Source organism: Budorcas taxicolor, chromosome 2, assembly GCF_023091745.1.
Source record: "Budorcas taxicolor isolate Tak-1 chromosome 2, Takin1.1, whole genome shotgun sequence".
Taxonomy (NCBI): domain Eukaryota; kingdom Metazoa; phylum Chordata; class Mammalia; order Artiodactyla; family Bovidae; genus Budorcas; species Budorcas taxicolor.
In genome coordinates, this window is record NC_068911.1 from 8,808,877 (window position 1) to 8,828,458 (window position 19,582).

The following is a 19,582-nucleotide window of genomic DNA, read 5'->3' on the forward strand; positions in this document are numbered from 1 at the left end:
TCAATCCTAAAGGAAATCATAGTCCTGAATAGTCACTGGAACGACTGATGCTAAAGCGGAAGCTCCAATACTTTGGCCACCTGATGTGAAGAACTGACTCATTGGAAAAGACCATGATGCTGGGAAAGATTGAAGGCAGGAAGAGAAGGGGATGACAGAGGATGAGATGGTTGGATGGCATCACTGACTTGATGGACATTAGTTTGAGCAAACTCTGGGAGACAGTGAACGACAAGGAAGCCTGGTGTGCTGCAGTCCATGAGGCCGCAAAGATTTGGCCCCGACTGAGCGACTGAACTGAACTGAAACAAGCTGAAATTGTCAAGGATTTAGAACACTGCCTAGCAAACAGTGCTACTGTTGCTAAGTCGCTTCAGTCGTGTCCGACTCTGTGCGACCCCATGGACTGCAGCCCACCAGGCTCCCCTGTCCCTGGGATTCTCCAGGCAAGAGTACTGGAGTGGGGTGCCATTGCCTTCTCCATGCAAAGGGTTATGTGCTATGATAAATGTAGCTGTGACTACTATGAAAAGTCTTAATGATAAGAAGTAAACAACAAAAGACAAGTACCCATGACCATGATAAAGAATGAACTGCTACTACCCACAGTAACAGTTGAATCTCATGGACGTAATGCTGAACGAGGGAAGCCAAACACAGGAGAGGACCTTATTAAAGGATTCCATTTATGGCTGAACTTCAAGAAAAGGCAAGAGCAGTCAATGGTGACAGAGGTCAGAACAGTGGTTACCTTTGGGTCAAGGGTCATGAGTGGAGGAGGAGGCACAAGGGAACCTTCTGGCATACTGGGCAATGTCCAGTATCTCATCTGGAGCAGCAGTTCCTGGGAAGTTTATGTAAACATTCATCAAGCTGCGTATTAAAAGACTGTGCGCTTTACTGTATGTAAGTTACACTGGAAAAATAAGTACCCACAAAACAGCACATGTACTCTAGGATGTAAAATATTTATGCCTGCATCTGCGTAAGATATGTGAAAGGAGCACCAAAATATTATCTCAGGGGGGAGATTTTTTTCCCCCAGTTTATTTTTAATGTATGACTTGCTTCTTTAAAAATAATGAGTATGTGCTATTTACCTAACTGGAAAAATATTTTTAAAGCTTTTTTCTTAAGGAAAAAAAAAATGCCCAGACCTTTGGGTCTGGTGACTTTCTTCCTTGACTGTGTCTCTCACTGAGCTCAGCACTGCCTGTACCAGCCCCCAAACTGGGTGCTTATGTTTTCCATTCCAAGAAATGGGATGCTATACAATAGTTTAAAAAAAAAAAAGTTATGTGGAACTAATGGTATTCTCATTGAAATGCTGTCATTATATATACATAACACAGAAGGCAGTGACAGTCTCATTATGAAACCGCTAGTGAAATATAAGGAAAGTTAGGTAGTTCTCCAGAAAAATGATCCAGGAGTATGTATACAATAGTGATTTCCTCTAGGAAACATCTACAATATGATGGTGGTGGGCGGGTGTCTAAAAGGACCTTTGCTTTGCCTATACTTTATAAGGAGATGACTGTGTTACTTACGATGTTAGATTCACAGGGGCTGGATTTCGAGGTGCAAATACGGGAAGAGAGATCAGGGAATGAACGCTGTGGGGCTGGACTGAAACTACAGATATTGGCATACACCATAGTTTCTCCATATATGAAGATGAACTCGGAAATGCACGTGTGTTTGTGTATGTTTCCTAGTTTTGTCTGCTGAGAGGAAGTAAAGATATCCTAGGAGCAAGAAGCCATTTAGCATCCACATCTTGGCTTCTCAACACCATTCTCCAACCAAAGAAACCAGGGCTCCTTGGAGAGATGGCTGACTCAGGAATAAGGGCAGGAAAAGCAGGGGATGAACCCGGATCACTTTGCTGTGCTCCAGCAAGGGAGGGCTTGAAGCATGACAGGGACGTATCTGAAGAAGGCAGGAGTGCACCTGAAGCGGTTCCCCCTGGGAAATCTGGGACAACTTGAGCATCAAGATAAATACTGCCAGCAACAGATTAGAACCCACTGGATAAAAGAATAATGGTAGAGTCAATACTGAAATAAAACAAACGAATAAACACTTGAGTGAGAAGGGAAAGTTCTTCCTTAGAGTAGAAATGCCAGCTAATAAATGCAGGAGTAAAGAAAAGGACAGAATGTCACCAACTGGCAACCATCAGACTAATAACTGTTTCAGACAAGAACCATGAGTGCTAAAACTTGTGGGTGAGTGTCTGGTGATAAACTGAAAGATTATATATGAAAAAAGAGAGTTTTATGGTGGAGAACGTGGCTGACACCACCATAATCAAGAGATCAAAGTTCAATACCGGGACAAAGTGAAAGCACCTGATACAGTGCTTTAAGAACAAAAGGCCATTTCTGCGACATTCCATCCAAAACATATCTGAATCATATCAGGAGGAAACAGACAAATCCACACTGAGGGACATTCTATAAAGAGATGGCCTGACTTTTTGAAAAATGTCAAGGTCACAAAAGATAAAGAAAGACTGAGGAACTGCTTCAGATCAAAGAAAAGTAAAGAGGGGGTGGTTACAGTTCAGTGCAATCTTGGGCCAAGAAAAAATAAAAAAATTTTTTTTCTTTTTGCTATAAAAGACATTAGTGGTAAGTTTGAAAAAAAGTCTATGATTAGACAATTAACACAGAATATCAGTGTTAATTTCCTGATATTATTAAACCATGGCTATGTAAGAAAATGCCCTTGGATTTCAGAAAAGAAACACTGAAGTACTTAGGGGTACTTCATATGTCCATATGTACAACTTATTCTCAAAAAGATCAAGGAAAAACATAACAGTGAGAGAGACAAGTGTTGGTGTGAATGTAGCAAAGAGAATCCTTGTGCAGTGTTAGTAGGAAGGTAACTTGCTGCAGCCACTATGGAAAACTCTATGGAGGTGCCTCCAAAAATCAGAAATGGAACCATCATATGAGCCAGCAATTCCACTTCTGGGTATTTCCCCAAAGAAAATAAAAACACTAATTTTAAAAAACATAGTGCACCCCTAAGCATTCTTTACAACAGCGAATATATGCAAGCAACCTAAGTGCCCATCCGTAGATGAATGGATAAAGAAGATATAATATACGTATAGAATGGAAGTTTACTCAGCCGTAAGAATGAATGAAATCTCGCCATTTGTGACGACACAGACAGATCTAGAGGGTATTAACACCAAGTGAAACAAGTCAGATGGAGAAACAAACACCATGTATCTCATTTATCTGTGGAATCTTAAGAAACAAAACAAAGAGACTCAGATTCAGAGAACAAACTGGTTCCCTGAATGCCAGAGAGGATGGGGATGAACTGCACCGCGGGGGAACAGAGCCAGTAATGCTGTAATGTCTGCTGGTGACAGACGGCTGCCAGACTGGCCACGGGGCCGTTTCGTTGCGCACCCGGGACTAACACAGAGAAACAGGTGGACTGCACTTCAATTTCAAGAGAGAAAGAGAGGGGTTTCTCTGGCTGTCCAGTGACTGAGACTCTGCACTCCCACCGCAGGGGGTGAGGCTCAGATCCCTGGGGAGGGAACTAAGATCCTGCCTGCCTCATGGGGCAGCCAAAAAGTAAAATATTAGCAATAAAAAGGAGAGAGAAAGACAGAAAATAATAAAGTAAAATGTTAACATCTGGGGAACCTGTGTGAAGAGCACTCAAAAATTCTTTGCACTATTTGTGTGACTTCTCTGTAAATCTGAAACTATTTCAAAATAAAAATAAGTTAAAATAAATACACGCTTATTGAAGAAAATGTATTACATTAAAAAACATAAAGAAAACACAACCCAAATGCCTATTTGTTTCTGTCCCACCCATTTTTTTTACATGTGTACTATAAAATGTATTTATTTTTAACATTATTGGTTTTATACTACAGATAATTTTGTCCGGCTTTTTTCATTTGTTAAACTGTGAACATTATAAAAATCTCAAATGTTCTTCCAGCCTATGACTACACAGCAGCTTACTGGATATCTTCACTATTATAAATACCACCACGATAAACAGGACGACTGACACCTTTTCAAGATAAAACTTTGTGCACCTCTGATTATTTGCTTAAAATAGGGTTTCCAAATATATCTTAGAAACATTTCTGAATCAAAGGGAATAAAGATTTTTAGGACCCTTGACTCACTTTCAAATCATTTTCCACAAAGCAATTTCTTTTCAGCATTTCTCTGCAGCTTTCCCTTTGCATTCTAACCTGGGGGAAGAGGGAGTAATTCCACAAAACACTGCATCCCCATCAGCGTGGGAAGGAAACAGGGTTAAAAAAAGAAACCAAAAAACCCTACTGATAAGAATCCATATTAAAAAAAAAAAGAATCCATAAGGACTCCAGGGAGGCCAGGACCCTGGTACCCAAGAAGGGCAGTCTTTCAGCCACTCCTGGTGGGCTCGCCTTGATTTCCGACATGAAAACCTTAACTTCCATGGGGACAGAAAGTGGGTGTGCACACAGGCCCCGGAAGCTCCCGCAAGGAGACAGGAGACAAGTGCGTGGCAGAGGGCAGACCCAGAGGAGAGCTCAGAAGGTTTGAAATGACTCAGAGGTGCCGCAACAGCTCTTCTGGGCTTTAAGAACACACAGGTGGGAGTTGGAACCCCTGCCAGACCCTGGTGGTCCCCTGCCTGCACTTTTCTACCATCAGCAGACAAGGTCAGTGAGGTCTCTGCCAACCTCCGTTGGTGGGAATGGAAAGACGAAGGCACGTCTATCCAAGCTCACCTGTCTGCTCTGGTGTGAGGAGTAGCCTGTCCTTGTTCCAAACCATCTTACCAGGAAGACAAAACAAAGTAAACAGAAACCGACCTACCTTTATTTATTCCTTCACAATGTTAAGAACTGTGGGTAGGTTTTTGTTTACTTTGTTTTATTTATACGTTAATATTTATAGTATTATGTCAAATTTCCATATGCCCCCATTCTAGTATTCTCTAGAGAAAGCAAGTAACTACTTTTTCATCATCTGGTGACTCTTGAATTCCTACACCTCAGTCACATCAAAGGAAAGAAACCAAGGCTACTTTCCAAAAGGAATATTTGAATTGCAACTAAAAATTGTGACTTTTCTCACCACGAGTGGCTTCACAGAGAAGGGGCTGTAACAGAGGGGAGTGAAATAGCCCCATCTTTCCTTTGATTTCTCTCTAGTCCACTGCTTTATAAAACTAGAAAAACTGGGGCAGGGGGACACAGTGAAAGGGTCTGGGACTTGGCAGGAGTTTAGTGAACCAAACCTGCAGACTGGTTTCACCACCACCAGCCTGAACCACTTCTCATCTTAGCCAACCAGGTGGTTTTTTAAGCCTTGTTTGGCTTTTACATAAATGATGCCTGTGGCAACACTGCAAAGAATCACAGAAATGCTGATGGTGATGCTGATTTGAAGACAACTGTCCAGAGGGAAACTGCCCTGAGGAGAAACCGCTCCACTCATATCAAGAGTGGATCCTCCATGCCCATGTACCCAGCACCATACTAACTAAACAGGAGAAGACAAACTAGGTCAGGAGATGTCCTTCCTCTATGGCAAGAGATGGGACACACAGTTACTTCCCTGCCAAAATGAAGACTGCAGGTTCTGGCCAGAGCAGTTCACGGTTGGGCAGAGGCTGGCTTAGGATGGCTTCCTGATGGGAGAGGGTGCAAAATGGCAGAGATGGAGGAATTGGGGAGGGGTTGAGTGAAGAGGAACCAGAAGGGCCTGCAGGTACAATGGGGTCATAGCTCTAAATAAAATGAGTTCAAAATTGCTCTGCCACTTATAGTTCTATGACTGTGGGCAAAACTTGACTTCCCTCAGCTGCTTGCCCATCTAAAATAGAGACTCATCATTAGTAATTCCAAAAGGGCTGCTGGGAGGATAATATGGGTAAAGCTGCAGAGAACACATGGTAGGCTCCCAAAGAATGCCAGTGGATCGCTTCTTCAGGGCAGAAGCAGATTAAAAATAAACCGCGTCGGGAACTCCCTTGTGGTTCAGTACTTAGGACTCCATGCGTTCACTCCCAAGGCCTGGGTTCAATCCTTGGCTGGAAACTAAGATCCCACAAGAGGAGTGGCACAGGGTAGGGAATGGGGCATCCTCTCTGCTGCATCTACTGTGGGAAGCCCATTCTCAGCAATCAGACCATCAAGATTCCAGAAAAGGCTGACATCACTCTCTCTGAAGGGATGCACAATGATTGTGAAGGGCCCCCGGGCCACCCAGCGGAGGGTCTTCACTTTAATGTAGAACTCGGCCTCCTCGGAAAGGAAAAAAGGCTCCGGGGTGATGAATGGTGGGGAAACAGGAAGGACCTGGCCATCACTGGCATTATCTGTACTCACACACAGAACAAGATCAAGGGTGTCGCACTGGGCTTCCGTTACAGGATCAGGTCTCTGTACGCCCATTTCCCTATCCATGCAATCATTCAGGAGACTTGCTCTCTTGTCAAAGTCCGAAATTTCTTGGGCAAAAGATAACTCCACAAGGTTTGGACGTGGTCTGACGGTGCCTGTTCGCTATCTCAAGCCCATGGAGATGAGCTAATTCTTGAAGGAGGTGGCAGTGGAAGTGCATCAAATTCAGCTGCTTCGATTCAGCGAGCCCCAACAGCTAAAAAGCAAGGATATCAGACACATTTTTGGATGGCATCTATCGTTTCTGACAGAGGAATGGTTCAGCAGACTGATGAATAAAATCTAAGCTATTTGGCTACAGAAACAGCAAGTCCATGCCTCAGCTTGGGGCTGTTACTATAATACTGCAGACTTAAAACAACAAGCATTTATGTCTCTTAATTCTGCAGGGTGGGAAGGTCTTGGCATCAGAGCATGAGAAGACTCCACGTCTGGCGAGAGCCCACTGTGTGTTTTGTAGACAGCTGCTTTCTTATATTCTCACATGGCAGAGTAGAGAAGAAGCAGTTAATCATTTTCAGGGTTAGGATTTCAACACTGAATGTTATGGGGACACAAACATTTAGTCCATAACAGACTGATTTATCTGGTTTTTGTTTTTCCTTTGGTTGCTTATGATTTGGTGTCATATCTAAGAAACCATTGCAAAATCCAAGATCATGAAGATTAACCCTTGCTTTCTTCTAAGAGCTTCACAGTTTGGCTTTGACAGTAAGATCTTTGATCCATCTTGAGTTGATTTCTGTATATGGTGTGAGGCAAGGGTTCAGCTTCTTTCTTTCACATGTGGGTATCTGGTTGTCCCAGCACTATTTTTTCCCTATTGCATGGCCCTGACACCTTTGTCAAAAAGAAAAAAAATCAATTAATCATACACAAATGTGCTAAGTTCTGGAGGCTCAATTCTATTCCATTGATCTATCCATTATCTATCCTTATAACAGGACCACACTGTCTTAATTATTGCAGCTGTGAAATAAGTTTTGCAATTAGTATGTATGAGTCTTCCACGTGTGATCTTTTCCAAGATTGTTTTGGCTCTTTGGGGTTCCTTGAAATTCTATAGTAATTTCAGAATCAGCTTTTCCATTTCTGCATAAAAGGCCATTGGGATTTTGATAGAGACTGCACTGAACCTGTACATTGCTTAGAGCAGAGTGAGGATAATGCCACTTTAACATTAAGTCTTCCAATTCATGAAGAGGAATATCTTTCCATTTAAGTCTTCTTCATTTCCTTTCAGCAATGTTTTGCAATTTTTAGTGCAAAAGTCTGGCATCTCCTTGTTTAAATTCATTTCTAAGTGTTTTGTTCTTTTTGATGCTACTATAAATGAAATTATTTTCTTGATTTCCTCTTTGGACTGCTTGCTGCTAATGGATTTTAAACCGTAGGACAAATAAACATTCCACGAGTCCAGATATAAAAATGGGAAGGAAAGAACAAGGCTTTCTCACAGTAGAGTTCCAACTAATAAAGGTATTAGAAGGAAAGAGGAAGAGACAGGACTATCATCACAGAAACACCACAGTCAGAACTACTGCAGGTAAGATCCATCAATGGATGTGTTAAAATCAGTGGGCAAAAAGTTCTGAGGCAGGGTAGGGTGGGGAGGACAGGATTTACATAGTCTCAAAGTTATCTCCTCCAAGATACCTAAAAAACTGCAAACGGAAAAAATGAAAACTTCACAGTGGAAAACCGCCACAGACACCAACCTAATCAAGAGGTCAAGGTAGGCATCATCAGTAATGGACCCCTGAGATAAGACACTGAGAAGAACACATCACCAGCTTTGTTGTGCTCTTGCCACAAATGCATAACCTCACAACAATCACAAGAAAGCACTGGTCAAACCCACACTGAGGGGCATTCTACAAAACAATGGACTGGCCCTCTCCTAGAGCATCAAGGTTATGAAAGGAGAATTGTCAGGGACTGGAGGAGACTCAGGACACCTGACGAGTCGGGGCATTGTGGGATTCTGGGTGAGAGCCTGGAGTAGAGAGAAGATGAGTGGAAAGACAAGTGAAATTCTCATGAGGGGTGGAGCTTCATTCAAGGACTGGCATTCTTCAGGCCATGCCCAACTTGCTGACTACTTGTGAAGACAAAGTTTTACTGGAACACGGTCACGCTCATTCACTTACAGATGATCTATGCCGCTTTCTCGCTAAAGCAACAGACTTGGTAGCTGGGACAGAGACCTTCTGGCCCATGAAGCCTCAAGGGTTCACTATCTGATCCTTTATAGGAAAAGTCTGTCGACCCCTGGTTTACAGTTCATGATACTGTGCTAAACTTAATTGCCTGTTCTTGCTAATTTTATTATAATTTTGTAAGATGCTAACATCAGGGGAAGCTGGGTGAGGAATATAAGAACACTCGCAATTATTTTTGCAATTTTCTGTAAGTCGAAAACTGGTTAAAGATAAAAAGTTAAAAAAAAAATCCAGTAGCATCCTTACTGTGAGGCCTTCCTATCAGCCCCCGAAAACACACCTGCTACACTGCTGCCTGTTTCTGCTTCACTGCCTTCCCACCGGAGGATGGTCTTCCTTTTCTTTCTGTAGCCATCAAAGCTGTCCCTTCACAAGTGCCACTTCCTCCATAAAAACTTGGCTCCTGGTTTCACGGCCACTCTCAGCTCTGGCACCTGGCAGCCTCTGCCTCAGGTTACAATTATCTCCATATCTGCTTCTCTCTCCTGAAGCTCACATTATGTCTTACTCATCATCTTTGGACTTCTCCAGCCAGTCTTGAGAATCTGACAACCAGGATTCCTCATAATCGCTGAGCAGCAAGTGTTAATACTTCGATCCTCAAAAAGCCAGCCCTGAGCACCACAGGGGACAGAAAGGCTGCAGGGTCCTCATCAGCACCTTGTGCGCTGCCTGCCTGCTCAGCAGGCAGAGGGTAGGCCTAGAGACAGCACCCACCCAAAGGGCACCGTGGGCCAAGCACCACGCTAGGCACTTCACACAAGCTCTTTGGCACTTATGATTAGCCTCTTTAGGTAAATATTTCACCCATTTCAGATACAAACCTGAAGACCTAAGGAACCAGCAAATTACTTAAGGTCCCACAGCCAGTAACTCAAAGAGGGAGATTTAATGGTTGTGTGAGATCCTGTCACTGCTTTAGCCATCACTGGCTACCCACAGATGAGCAAGGGGGCAGCCCAATCCTGGTTCACCATCCTCCCTGGTGGTTCCCAGGCTGGCTGGTCACCCCAGGTTCAGCCAGCAGTAGATGGTGCCTTTTGGTTCAAAGACTGACTCTCTGCCGCGGCAGTGAGGACCAGGCAGCCACACAAGGCCACTCCGGGCAGCGGCTCCGTACCCAATGATGGAGGCGCTGATGGAGGCCAGCATTCAGACATTGCCGTGCGCTTTCCTGGGCCAGCTTTTATCATGAGGTCAGGCTTGGGCCTCAGATGGCACTGTTTTGATCCCAGCTCTGCCTGTATTTTGCCTTGACATTAGGCCACTGCTGCCCATTAAAGGCCTGTTGTCAATCAAGTTGTATGAGCACAACTGAAGGTCATTTCCATGACCTTTGCCTGCCGAGTCACATCACGCTTTCAGGTGGCAGGGTTTGGGCAGATGGGTTATCGAAGTTCACAACAGAGCAGCATGAGCAAGTCGGGAAGAATCAGACCCTGTGGGGACAGAGGATTGTCTCATGGTGTCTGTAAAAGCGTCCATGATTATTATACCACCTGCACTAAACCACGAGCTGCTGAGCTGTGGACTGCCTGACCGTGTTCTCTTAATAGGAGGAAGAAAAATCCAGCTTATTGGTCTGATTTTTTAAAGCAAGTAGTATTAACATTTTCTTTCTAAAATGTTATTTATTTATTTGTGGCTGGGCTGGGTCTTCGTTGCTACGGGCGGGCTTTCTCTAGTCTCGGCGAGTGGGGTCTGCTCTCGAGTTGTGGTGCACAGGCTTCTCATCACGGTGGCTTCCCTTGTTGAGGAGCATGGGCTCTCGGTGTGCAGGCTTCAGCAGCTGAAGCAAGGGGGCTCAGCAGTTGGAGCACATGGGCTTAGATGCTCTGAGGCATGTGGAATCTTCCTGGACCAGGCACTGAACCCATGTTCCCTCCACTGGCAGGCAGATTCTTATCCACTGGGCCACCTGGAAAGTCCTGACATAAAAATCAAGATATAATCCACACACTCCCAAATTCACCCTTTTAAAGTGTACGATTCTGCGGTTTCCAGTATGTTCACCTGCTGTGCAAGGGGCACCACTAGCGACCTCCAGGACATCTTCATCACCCCTTTCCCCCTACAAAGGAAAGCTGTTCCCATCAGCAGGCACTCCCACCTCCTGAGGCGTCTTCCCCTCTTTGTTCCAGACATCAGGAAATTCAGGACAAGGCCAGACTCCAGCAGCCATACACTAGCCTTATCCCTAGGTCTCATCATTTTCTATTTACCTCATCTACTTCATTTTCCTAAATAAATACTAACCGTAACAACAGTTACCAGGTTATGGAGCACATACACTGGGACTTTCCACTATTTATTTTCCTCCTCACACCAATGCTCTGAGGTATAGGAGCTGTAACTAGCACACTGATCAGAGTACCTTGTCTAAAGTCAGGGAACTGATAAGCGTTAGCACCAGGATTTAAACCTAGACAAACTGGCATCAGAGCCACTTGATTATCCGTTTGCATGCCCTTCACCACCTTTTCAGGACAAGGCAAAGCTTAAAATGCTATGATTATTACGGAGGGGCAGCACAGAAGCTCTTTCCCTTCTTCAATTAAAAAACAATTACTGAATCAACTACCAAAGGCAGGAGGAACTCGAAACATTTAAAATGTCACAACTAGATGGAAGACTAAAATTGTACCAAAAATTCATATTGTGTCTTAGAATAATCTTTAAAAAATTCAGATCAGACCCAATAGTGGCATCTCAGTCAACATGCAGCAGAAAATTTGGCAAGACACTTGGCAGAGAGAAACCATAGGCACTCACCCTCCACTCATCCCATTAGTGTTTCTGAGGGCCTACCGCACGCCTGGCACTGTTCCACGTGCTGGCTAACATATGCGGAAATGGTGGGATTTCTCTGTCCCCGACAAATCACATTCTATTCCAACCACACTGCCATTAGGGAGAGGAGAATGAGACTCCTTTTATTATAAGTTACTTCCATATTTGGGCTTCCCAGGCGGTTCAAGATGTTAAAGAATTCGGGCTTGCAGGTAGGTAAAGAATCTACCTGTAATACAGGAGATGTGGGTTCGATCCCTGGGTCAGGAAGACACCCTGGAGAAGGGAATGGCAACCCATTCCAGTATTCTTGCCTGGAGAATCCCATGGATGGAGGAGCCTGGTGGGCTACAGTCCATGGGGTCGCAGAGAGTCAGACTCGACTAAAGCGATTGAACACTTCCATATTCTTGTTGGAAGCAGAGGAAGAAGGAGGAAAAATAAACAGAAAACATTAAGACAGTGAGACTGTATTCTTCAGCAAAGGAAGAGTGATAATGAGCAACAGTACCATGGACAGATCATGAGAAGTGATGGGGGAGGAACGGGAGGGAGAACTGTGGATGCCGGGAGGCCAACACGAGGGCTGGCGAGGCAGGAAATGACAGGGGCCACAGAAAGACCACAGCAGTGGAAGGGGATTCAAAGACTAAAAACTGTCGGGACTGGGTGCTGGTGGCAACCCAGAGTGAATATGAGGGGCAAGTGGAAACGTCCTCTGTCCTTAGAGCTTCAGGGACCAGGGGATGGTGAGGTCGCTAGCAGGGGCAGAGACCTCACTGGTGAGGGTTTCAGGAGGGACAGGCTTGCCCATCTCCGCTGTCATGCTCAATGACCTTTTAGAGTTTGCAAATCACATTACATAAGTGACTGTGTCCAATGTGTCCAGGTAACGCCGTGTGGTTTCATAATCACAAAGGTTCTGCAACCCTAGCTGAAACTAACAAATGCCCTTCTTCACAAGACCACAAATTCCTAGTGGGACACTTTCCTGTGACTGGAATGCATACCTCCCTAAACCCCACCCCTGAAAGAAGCCGGGCACAATTGGCTGATCCACTGTCCTGTGTTTTTAAGAACCACCACCCCTGTTTACAGTGTTGAAAGCCAATCTCAAGCAACCTACAGATAGAGTCAGGGCACGGGGTTCAGAGGTGAGCACAAGTTCATGTGTTCCTGCCCAGCCCTCAAACCTTTGCACAGACCCAGCCTACCCGGCTCGAGGACACGGTGTATGCTGCGAGGATCAAAGTTTCTTGAGGTCAAGGTGCTCTTAAGGCGCTCTTACCTGACCAAGGTGCTCCAAGGTGATATGAACGGCTAAGCTCAGGCAGAAGGAATGGGGTGGACAGGGCCACGGGAGGAGGCACTGGAGATAAGAACTTGGGGAGATTTTTTTAAAAAATGACTAAACATCATTTGTGACTTTCACTTAGAAGCGAATTACATAACCCCACATCACAGTACCCTTACAGAGTCTGTCTTCCTCTCTGATTATAACCAGGGGACAAGAGTCTGCTTACTTCCATTCTATTCTCCTACCACAGGTCACCTCCCAAAGAATCCAGTTGTCTGAGAAACAGTCTTTGGCTGAGGGCACCACAGTTTCGCCCATCATTTTGTTCTAGCTTAGCCTTGAAACAGATTAATTTTTGGGAAGCACGTGTACAACTCTCTCAGCTCTGTACAGATCAGAATCCCTCTAGCAGTCCAATGAAAGAATAATTCTTAGATGTTCACCCCCACAGGAACCCCTCTTTATAAGTGAAATAAATAAGCCCCCCATGTCAGTGGCTTTCTCCACAAGCCACCCAGAAAAATGACCAGGTCCCCCAGCTGCTTTGTTCACAACATTCCTGAGCATGTTGCCATGCCAACCAGCATCAGGCATAACAGAGGTGGATGAATTTGGCTCCAAAGGACCCAACCAACAGCAGCCACCAGCCTTCAAAGAGCCACGGTTTGCACAATGGCACTCCTCTCCCACCATTACACACGCACACACCTGCAGGTGCACAGCTGTTGTAAACATCTCACTTGGGGAGGGGGAGGGGGAAGAAAAAAACACTTTTGAGGATGCAGAGCTCTAAAATGGTATGATACAGACTTAGGCAGAGTCAGCTTCCTAAATGATGGATTCACCCGGAGAGAAGTAAGAAGGTCCAAAACCCAAGACAAGAATACACTGTTCTGTGCTAGCCACATCCCTGACCTATTTAAAAGCCTTCCTATCACGTAGCATGGTTCACAAGACCCCTTCAGATAAGCCCCAATCACTTCCAAGTCTCAGGCAACCTACACCCTTACATGCCCCAGAGCTGGTGTGCCCTGGTGGGCTCAAGGAATTCCTACCTAACCTCCAAGATCCAACTCAGACACCCTCTCTTCCGGTGAGCCTTGCAGGATACCCCACACAAAGAGAGCTTGTCCCGGGACTCCCCTGGTGGTCCAGTGGTTGAGAGTCTGCCTTCAAACACGGGTTCGATCCCCGTTTGGGGAATTAAGATCCAAACGCCGATAGGCAACTAGAGAAACTCCGCGTGCTGCAATAGAGACCCAGGACAGGCAAAAAATAAAAAAAGAAATTCTCTGAAAGAGAGCTCTTCCTGAGCATTCCCCAGGGCACAGTGGGCTCAACACCAAGAGGAAATGTGTCACACACCTTAAATCCAGAAGGAGCTCGACACATTCTGCCATCGTTGTTTACTTCTGTTTGGTCCCCTCCCCATCAGCGTTTGCCAGGGCTGAACCAGACGCTATGCACAGTAGTTTAGATCCTAGAGGCCAAATATGTGTCTTTCAAGTGTCCCTCCTCAAGGATGGAAACGTATCCAAGAACATAGAGAATTCACTGCCAAAAATAAACACCCCTTGGGCTGTTCCAGGAGGTGGTGGGACAGGCACTCTTTCCTCCGCTTCATGGATGAAAAAAGTAAGGCCAGGTGTGGGCCTGCATAAGCTGCTGCTACTGCTAAGTCACTTCAGTTGCGTCCGACTCTATGTGACCCTATAGACGGCAGCACACCAGGCTCCACCGTCCCTGGGATTCTCCAGGCAAGAACACTGGAGTGGGTTGCCATTTCCTTCTCCAATGCATGAAAGTGAAAAGTGAAAGCGAAGTCGCTCAGTCGTGTCCAACCCTCAGCGACCCCATGGACTGCATGCAGTCTTCCCGGCTCCTCCGCCCATGGGATTTTCCAGGCAAGAGTACTGGAGTGGAGTACCATTGCCTTCTCCACTGTATAAGCTGGTGCCTGTTAAATAGAAGCTGGAATACTGCCTCCAACCCAGGAGCTTTTCTCCACCTGCTCCTGAGCCTACATTTCTATCACCTGCCAGATAACTGTCCAAGAACACAAGTTTTGTCCTACAGTTTATATAATGATCATGATGATGATGGTGATGATAATAAAAGAACTGGCTTCATCCATCTCTGTATGAGATACTCTCATGTTTCTTACACTGTAATGAGATGCATGGCGAGACATACGAGATGCACACACTTGCACGCTGCAGTAACAGAATCGAGGAAGAACAATCACATTACTCAGTAATACCATGTATTAGGAGACTTCCTCCCACTCCTCCCACAAAAACATGTCCTCTACAGTCAGAAAATGAGATAACAGTGCACAAAGAGAGGAGGGAGGGCTCTGAAGGCGAACGGCCCTGCGTGAGGCCTTAGTTTTACCCTCAAGGACTTGAGCAAGTGATTTCCTCTCTGAGACAGCCTTCCCAGGGGTGAAGTGGGCATGGAAACACCAGGCTTTGGGATCATCAGAAGAACTTGAAAGAAAGAGAAAAACATGTATACCTAATACAAACCTAGCACAAAGCATGCCGCACCTACTTTTCCTGAAATAAAAGCATCGCTGCTGTTAGTGGCTAGCGACTGGCCTTAGAATTAGGAATTTAAAAATGACGCGTCTCTGTTGGTGGGAACGTTTAAGATTAAGATTTTTGGAGGAAGTTTGGCAATATCTACTGACATTTAAAGTCATACCTTTTTTTTTTTTTTTAACAAACACACATACTCCTTTGTACTATTTTTTCCATATGGAAAATGTCTCACTGTAAGACTATGAAGAATGTTCTCTGTCTATATTGCACATTTCTGTAATTGTCCTTTTTTCTTCTCTGGCTGTGCCACTCAGCTTGCAGAATCTTAGGATCATTAACCCATGTCCTCTGGAGTGAAACTGAAGAGTCCTAACCACTGGGCTAGCAGGGAATTTCCTATAATAATAGTCTTTTCATAACGAGCACTGAATATTTTTGTAAACAGAAAAAATAAACTTTTAGAAAAAAGTCATTTCTCCACTTTTTTTCTGATTTTAATTTTCAAATGAAACTGACATATAATTAAAAGTTAAGTCTGAAATTACATCATCATTTGACAAGCCATGTGTCAGATCCACAGAGGACCTATTTTCTCCACTGCTATAGGCACGACACCTCAAATAGCACCTGTATATTGGAGGTAGTCACTACCTGTTAAATGAATACTTTTAAAAGCTCATAAATATTCTAGCTCTTCCACTTCTAAGAATTCATTATATAAAAATATCTGTCCAATTGCCAAGAGATAAAGAACAAGGCTAATCCCTGTAGCAGAATTCATAACAGTAAAAGGCCACAAACAAAAAATTTTTTTCAATCACATTGGTTACTGGGCTACGGTCGTTTTTAAAAGGAATGAGGTTTTAAAACAGAAATGAGGTAGCTATTTCCATCGTGTTATAGAAAGACATCATGTTAAGCAATAAAAAGTAAGACTCACAACAGCATGACTAGTTTCATCTTAATTCTGTCTTAAATTTCAATAGTAAAAAATTCCTGCTGTTTTAAGTAAAAGAACAAAATCTAGGTAATAAGTGTTTTTATATATAAGGAAAAATATCTGGAGAATATATATTACATGACTAGCAGTAACTTTTTTGTCTCAGTGTAAGGCTATGAAGGATATTCACTGTTATATCACTATCATATTGAGTATTTCTATAATAGTATTTTTTAAAATAATGAGCACTTAGCATTTCTGTAAACAGAATAAAATATATTTTTATAAAAACTATCATTTTTCTATTTCACTTTTATTCTGATGTTAATTGTTAAATCAATCTGACACCTAAATTAAATCCCATATCACTAAACTGAGGCCCTTGGGCTTGGGGTGGTTTGGTAGACGGCACACAGTGCTCGTGCCTGAGTTGGTACTAAGGTTCCCTGATACTCCTGGCCCCCACCACCCCATCCAGGGCTCGCCCTTCCAAAGTGTGAGGAAGCAGAGATGTTGCAATGGCAGTTGGGCTCTCTGGAACCATGAAAAGCTCTGCAGTTAAAGAAGCCTCCAAAGGGAGAGAAACTGAAAAAAAAAAAAAAAAAGGGATTGCTTAAGAGCTACATTTTTAATGAAGTTGAAAAGTTTGCGAGTAAATGTGCTGAATTTGCCAAGCAGTTCTGATTTCAAATGGTCTCTCTCCTAAGTACACATGAACTTTATTTAACTCAGATTCTGATTTTCAAAGAGTTAAGGGATCAATTCAGAGTGACCAGCAGGTCCTAAAATTTCTGGCTTGTCCAAAAACAAACATCTGAAATATCTCATGAATTGTTTACAAACCCATATCACTCAGGAGTTTCACCTGCCTCACTCATGCTGGCTTTGGTCAAAGCTGCTGTTTCCAGGTGCTGAAGTACATCCCTGGGGTCCTTTCACCTCAGACCTACCTGTAACATTTTCAAGTGCTAGACAGGAAGGATTTGGGAAGAGTTACCATCACTGTGAAGCTGTCAACACTACAACCCAGCTGGAAGCCAATATTCCATTCTCTGAAATGCAGAGCTATTTTCTTAGACATGATTAAACTAGATATTAAAATCATGAGAAGCTCAAGAACTGACCACTCTTCAAAGAGAAAATGAAAATTCCTTAGAGGGACACAAAGAAAAGAAAGTGATTTCTTCGGGGTTCACTGCTTTATTAACTTAGACTTTTGGACTTTTTCCTGATCAAGACAACCCCATAACCACTCAAAAGGGATTTGTGTAGATAGAACTTGTGAGTGGTTAATGAATCAATGTCTTCTCCCCAAACAGGCGGGCCTGTGAACTACAGTAACACAGTGAGGATACTGGATCACAGAGGTTAATTAAACGCTCACTTCGGTGGAATGTCACAGTTCTCAAAGTCACTCTTCAAGACCCTCTCTTTCGAATTTCAACCTGCCTAACAGAGACTGTAAAAACCTGTGGTCCTGCCAAGATGCCAAGGTGTTAGACCCAGGACTAGCCATTCCAGCCCCATCTCCCTTGGTCTTAGCACTATTCTCCACCCCCGCCAAGCTCAGAGAGAAGGCTGTAGTTTGTTGGTCTTAAGAGAGGAGGTAGCCACGTTCTTTGAAGCGGCCCCGAATTTCTCTGTGGTCACCGGCTCACACAATGGTGACTCTCGTGGAGAAATGAAAAAGCAAAATAGTCGAGGTCAGGTGCCCCCGCCGCCCAGGAGACCTCGCCCTTTTACCCAATTGCTCCCAAGAGCAAAGAAGGTCACGGCTGCCCAGCAGAGCCCGGCCAATCCCCTGTCTCCCGGTGATGCCGCCGGCACCGAAACCGTTTCCCAGGAGAGGCCGGTCTTGCGGGCTCCCCAGAGTCCACCTGAAGCTGCGCGGCCAGGCTGGGGTCCCACCCACACTCGAGCGCGCCCGACGTGACTGAACCCAAGAACTGGCCGCTTCCTGAGGCCCACTGCACAGACTGAGAAACTGAGGCTCGGAGAGGAAGAGTGGTTTCGCCCGAGGGTGAAGGCGTGGGGGTCTGGAGCCCGAGTTTTCTCACGCCGAGACCCAATTTTCCGTCGACGGGGCCCGTAATGCGCCCTCGGCCGTGGAAACGACGACCCTCAAGCATCCGCAAGAGGTCAGCTCCAGGCGGAGGGGAAGGGCCACCCCCAAGAAGGGCCGAGATGGGGGCCGCGCTTTCCGCGGGAGCGGCGGGCGAAACAGGCAGCCGACCCGGCCTGAGAGCCCGCCCCCGCGCCGGGAGCCCCGGCGGCCGAGGCAGCCAGAAGGCGTCGGGCCCCGGAGCCTCGGCACCCGGAGCCCTGGCGCCCGGACCCCACCAATCCCACCCCAGCGAACAAACGCACTCACCACAGGCGGCCGGCTGCACTCGAGACATCTGAGCAGGACGCAGGCCCACACCACTGAGGCGCTACCACCGCCCGCGCCGGTCGTGGGGGTGGAGGCGTGGCCAGCGGCGGCGCCGCTCCGCCCCAACCCGGCCATGCGCTCGTGTCTGGGGGCCAGGCCTCCCCCCTGCGAATCCGCGCTCTTGGTACGGCCCTAGCGGCCACGCCCCCTCAGCGTCCCAGCTTCGCCTAGAGGCCTTGGGAGCCCGGCTCTGTTCCGGGCTGGGCTGCAGTGCCGGGGCAGGCGGCGCCCGCGGCCGACGACGCTTTCTCAGGGTCGGTGGTCAGTGAGCTTCGCCACCTGGCCTCCTGCTGACCGCCGACTGCCTGTGTTCGTGGCTTTTTGTCATCCATGGTCCTCAGTTCCCTCGCCTTCGAAAATGGCGAGGCGAGTGTCGGGGTCAGTCCAGCCTAGGGTTGGAATGCTGACCTGCTTTTTGGGTGGGAGGGCAGGAGGTGAGCAAGCCAGGGGCGACGACTGGATCAGAGAGGCGGGAGGGGGCAGAGGGCGCCTCTGGTTTGAAAAGTCTGGCTTCCTTGGTTGAGGGGTAAGAAGCCCACCTTTGCCTCCTGCTTTGTTACTATGTTACAGGGTTATGAGGATTAAGTGATGTAACTCATGTTGGTAAATAGTTTAGCTTGGTGCGATAGTGCTCTAGAAATGTAAGTCATTATTATTACTCTTATTGTTACCGTGTGGCCCCTGCGTTGGAAGCGGGGAGTCTTAACCATTGGACCGCCAGGGAAGTCCCTATTATTAATTTCAGGCTCCGCTACGAATTCCTCTCGAACAGTGGAGGGAGGGGAGGGGCAACTCACTTGTTCAGAACCAGTTCTCCATCTTTAAAAATGGGACCCACCAACGACAACCAAGTATGAATACTCTGAAAACTGTAAAAGCCTGTATAAAGAGAGGATCCTTCCCGTAGC

General features: G+C 45.7%; 1 protein-coding gene across 3 annotated transcripts in view; it reads right to left on the reverse strand.

Annotated features, from left to right (window-relative positions):
• LOC128062741 (NADPH--cytochrome P450 reductase) overlaps positions 1–18,699 on the reverse strand; it is a 56,672-nt gene extending 37,973 nt beyond the window's left edge. Inside the window, exon 1 of one of the 3 annotated variants that reach the window (XM_052655206.1) lies at positions 18,615–18,699. Coding sequence is in view for 1 of the 3 variants with exons in the window: in XM_052655205.1 (XP_052511165.1) it covers positions 14,126–14,160 (35 nt within the window). In the remaining 2 variants the exon portion in view is untranslated. Of the gene's footprint in view, positions 1–6,376; positions 6,511–14,125; positions 14,176–18,614 lie in introns of those variants that run through there. The other 2 variants (XM_052655205.1, XM_052655207.1) reach the window with 2 other exon arrangements.
• Between the last annotated feature and the right edge of the window lie 883 nt (positions 18,700–19,582).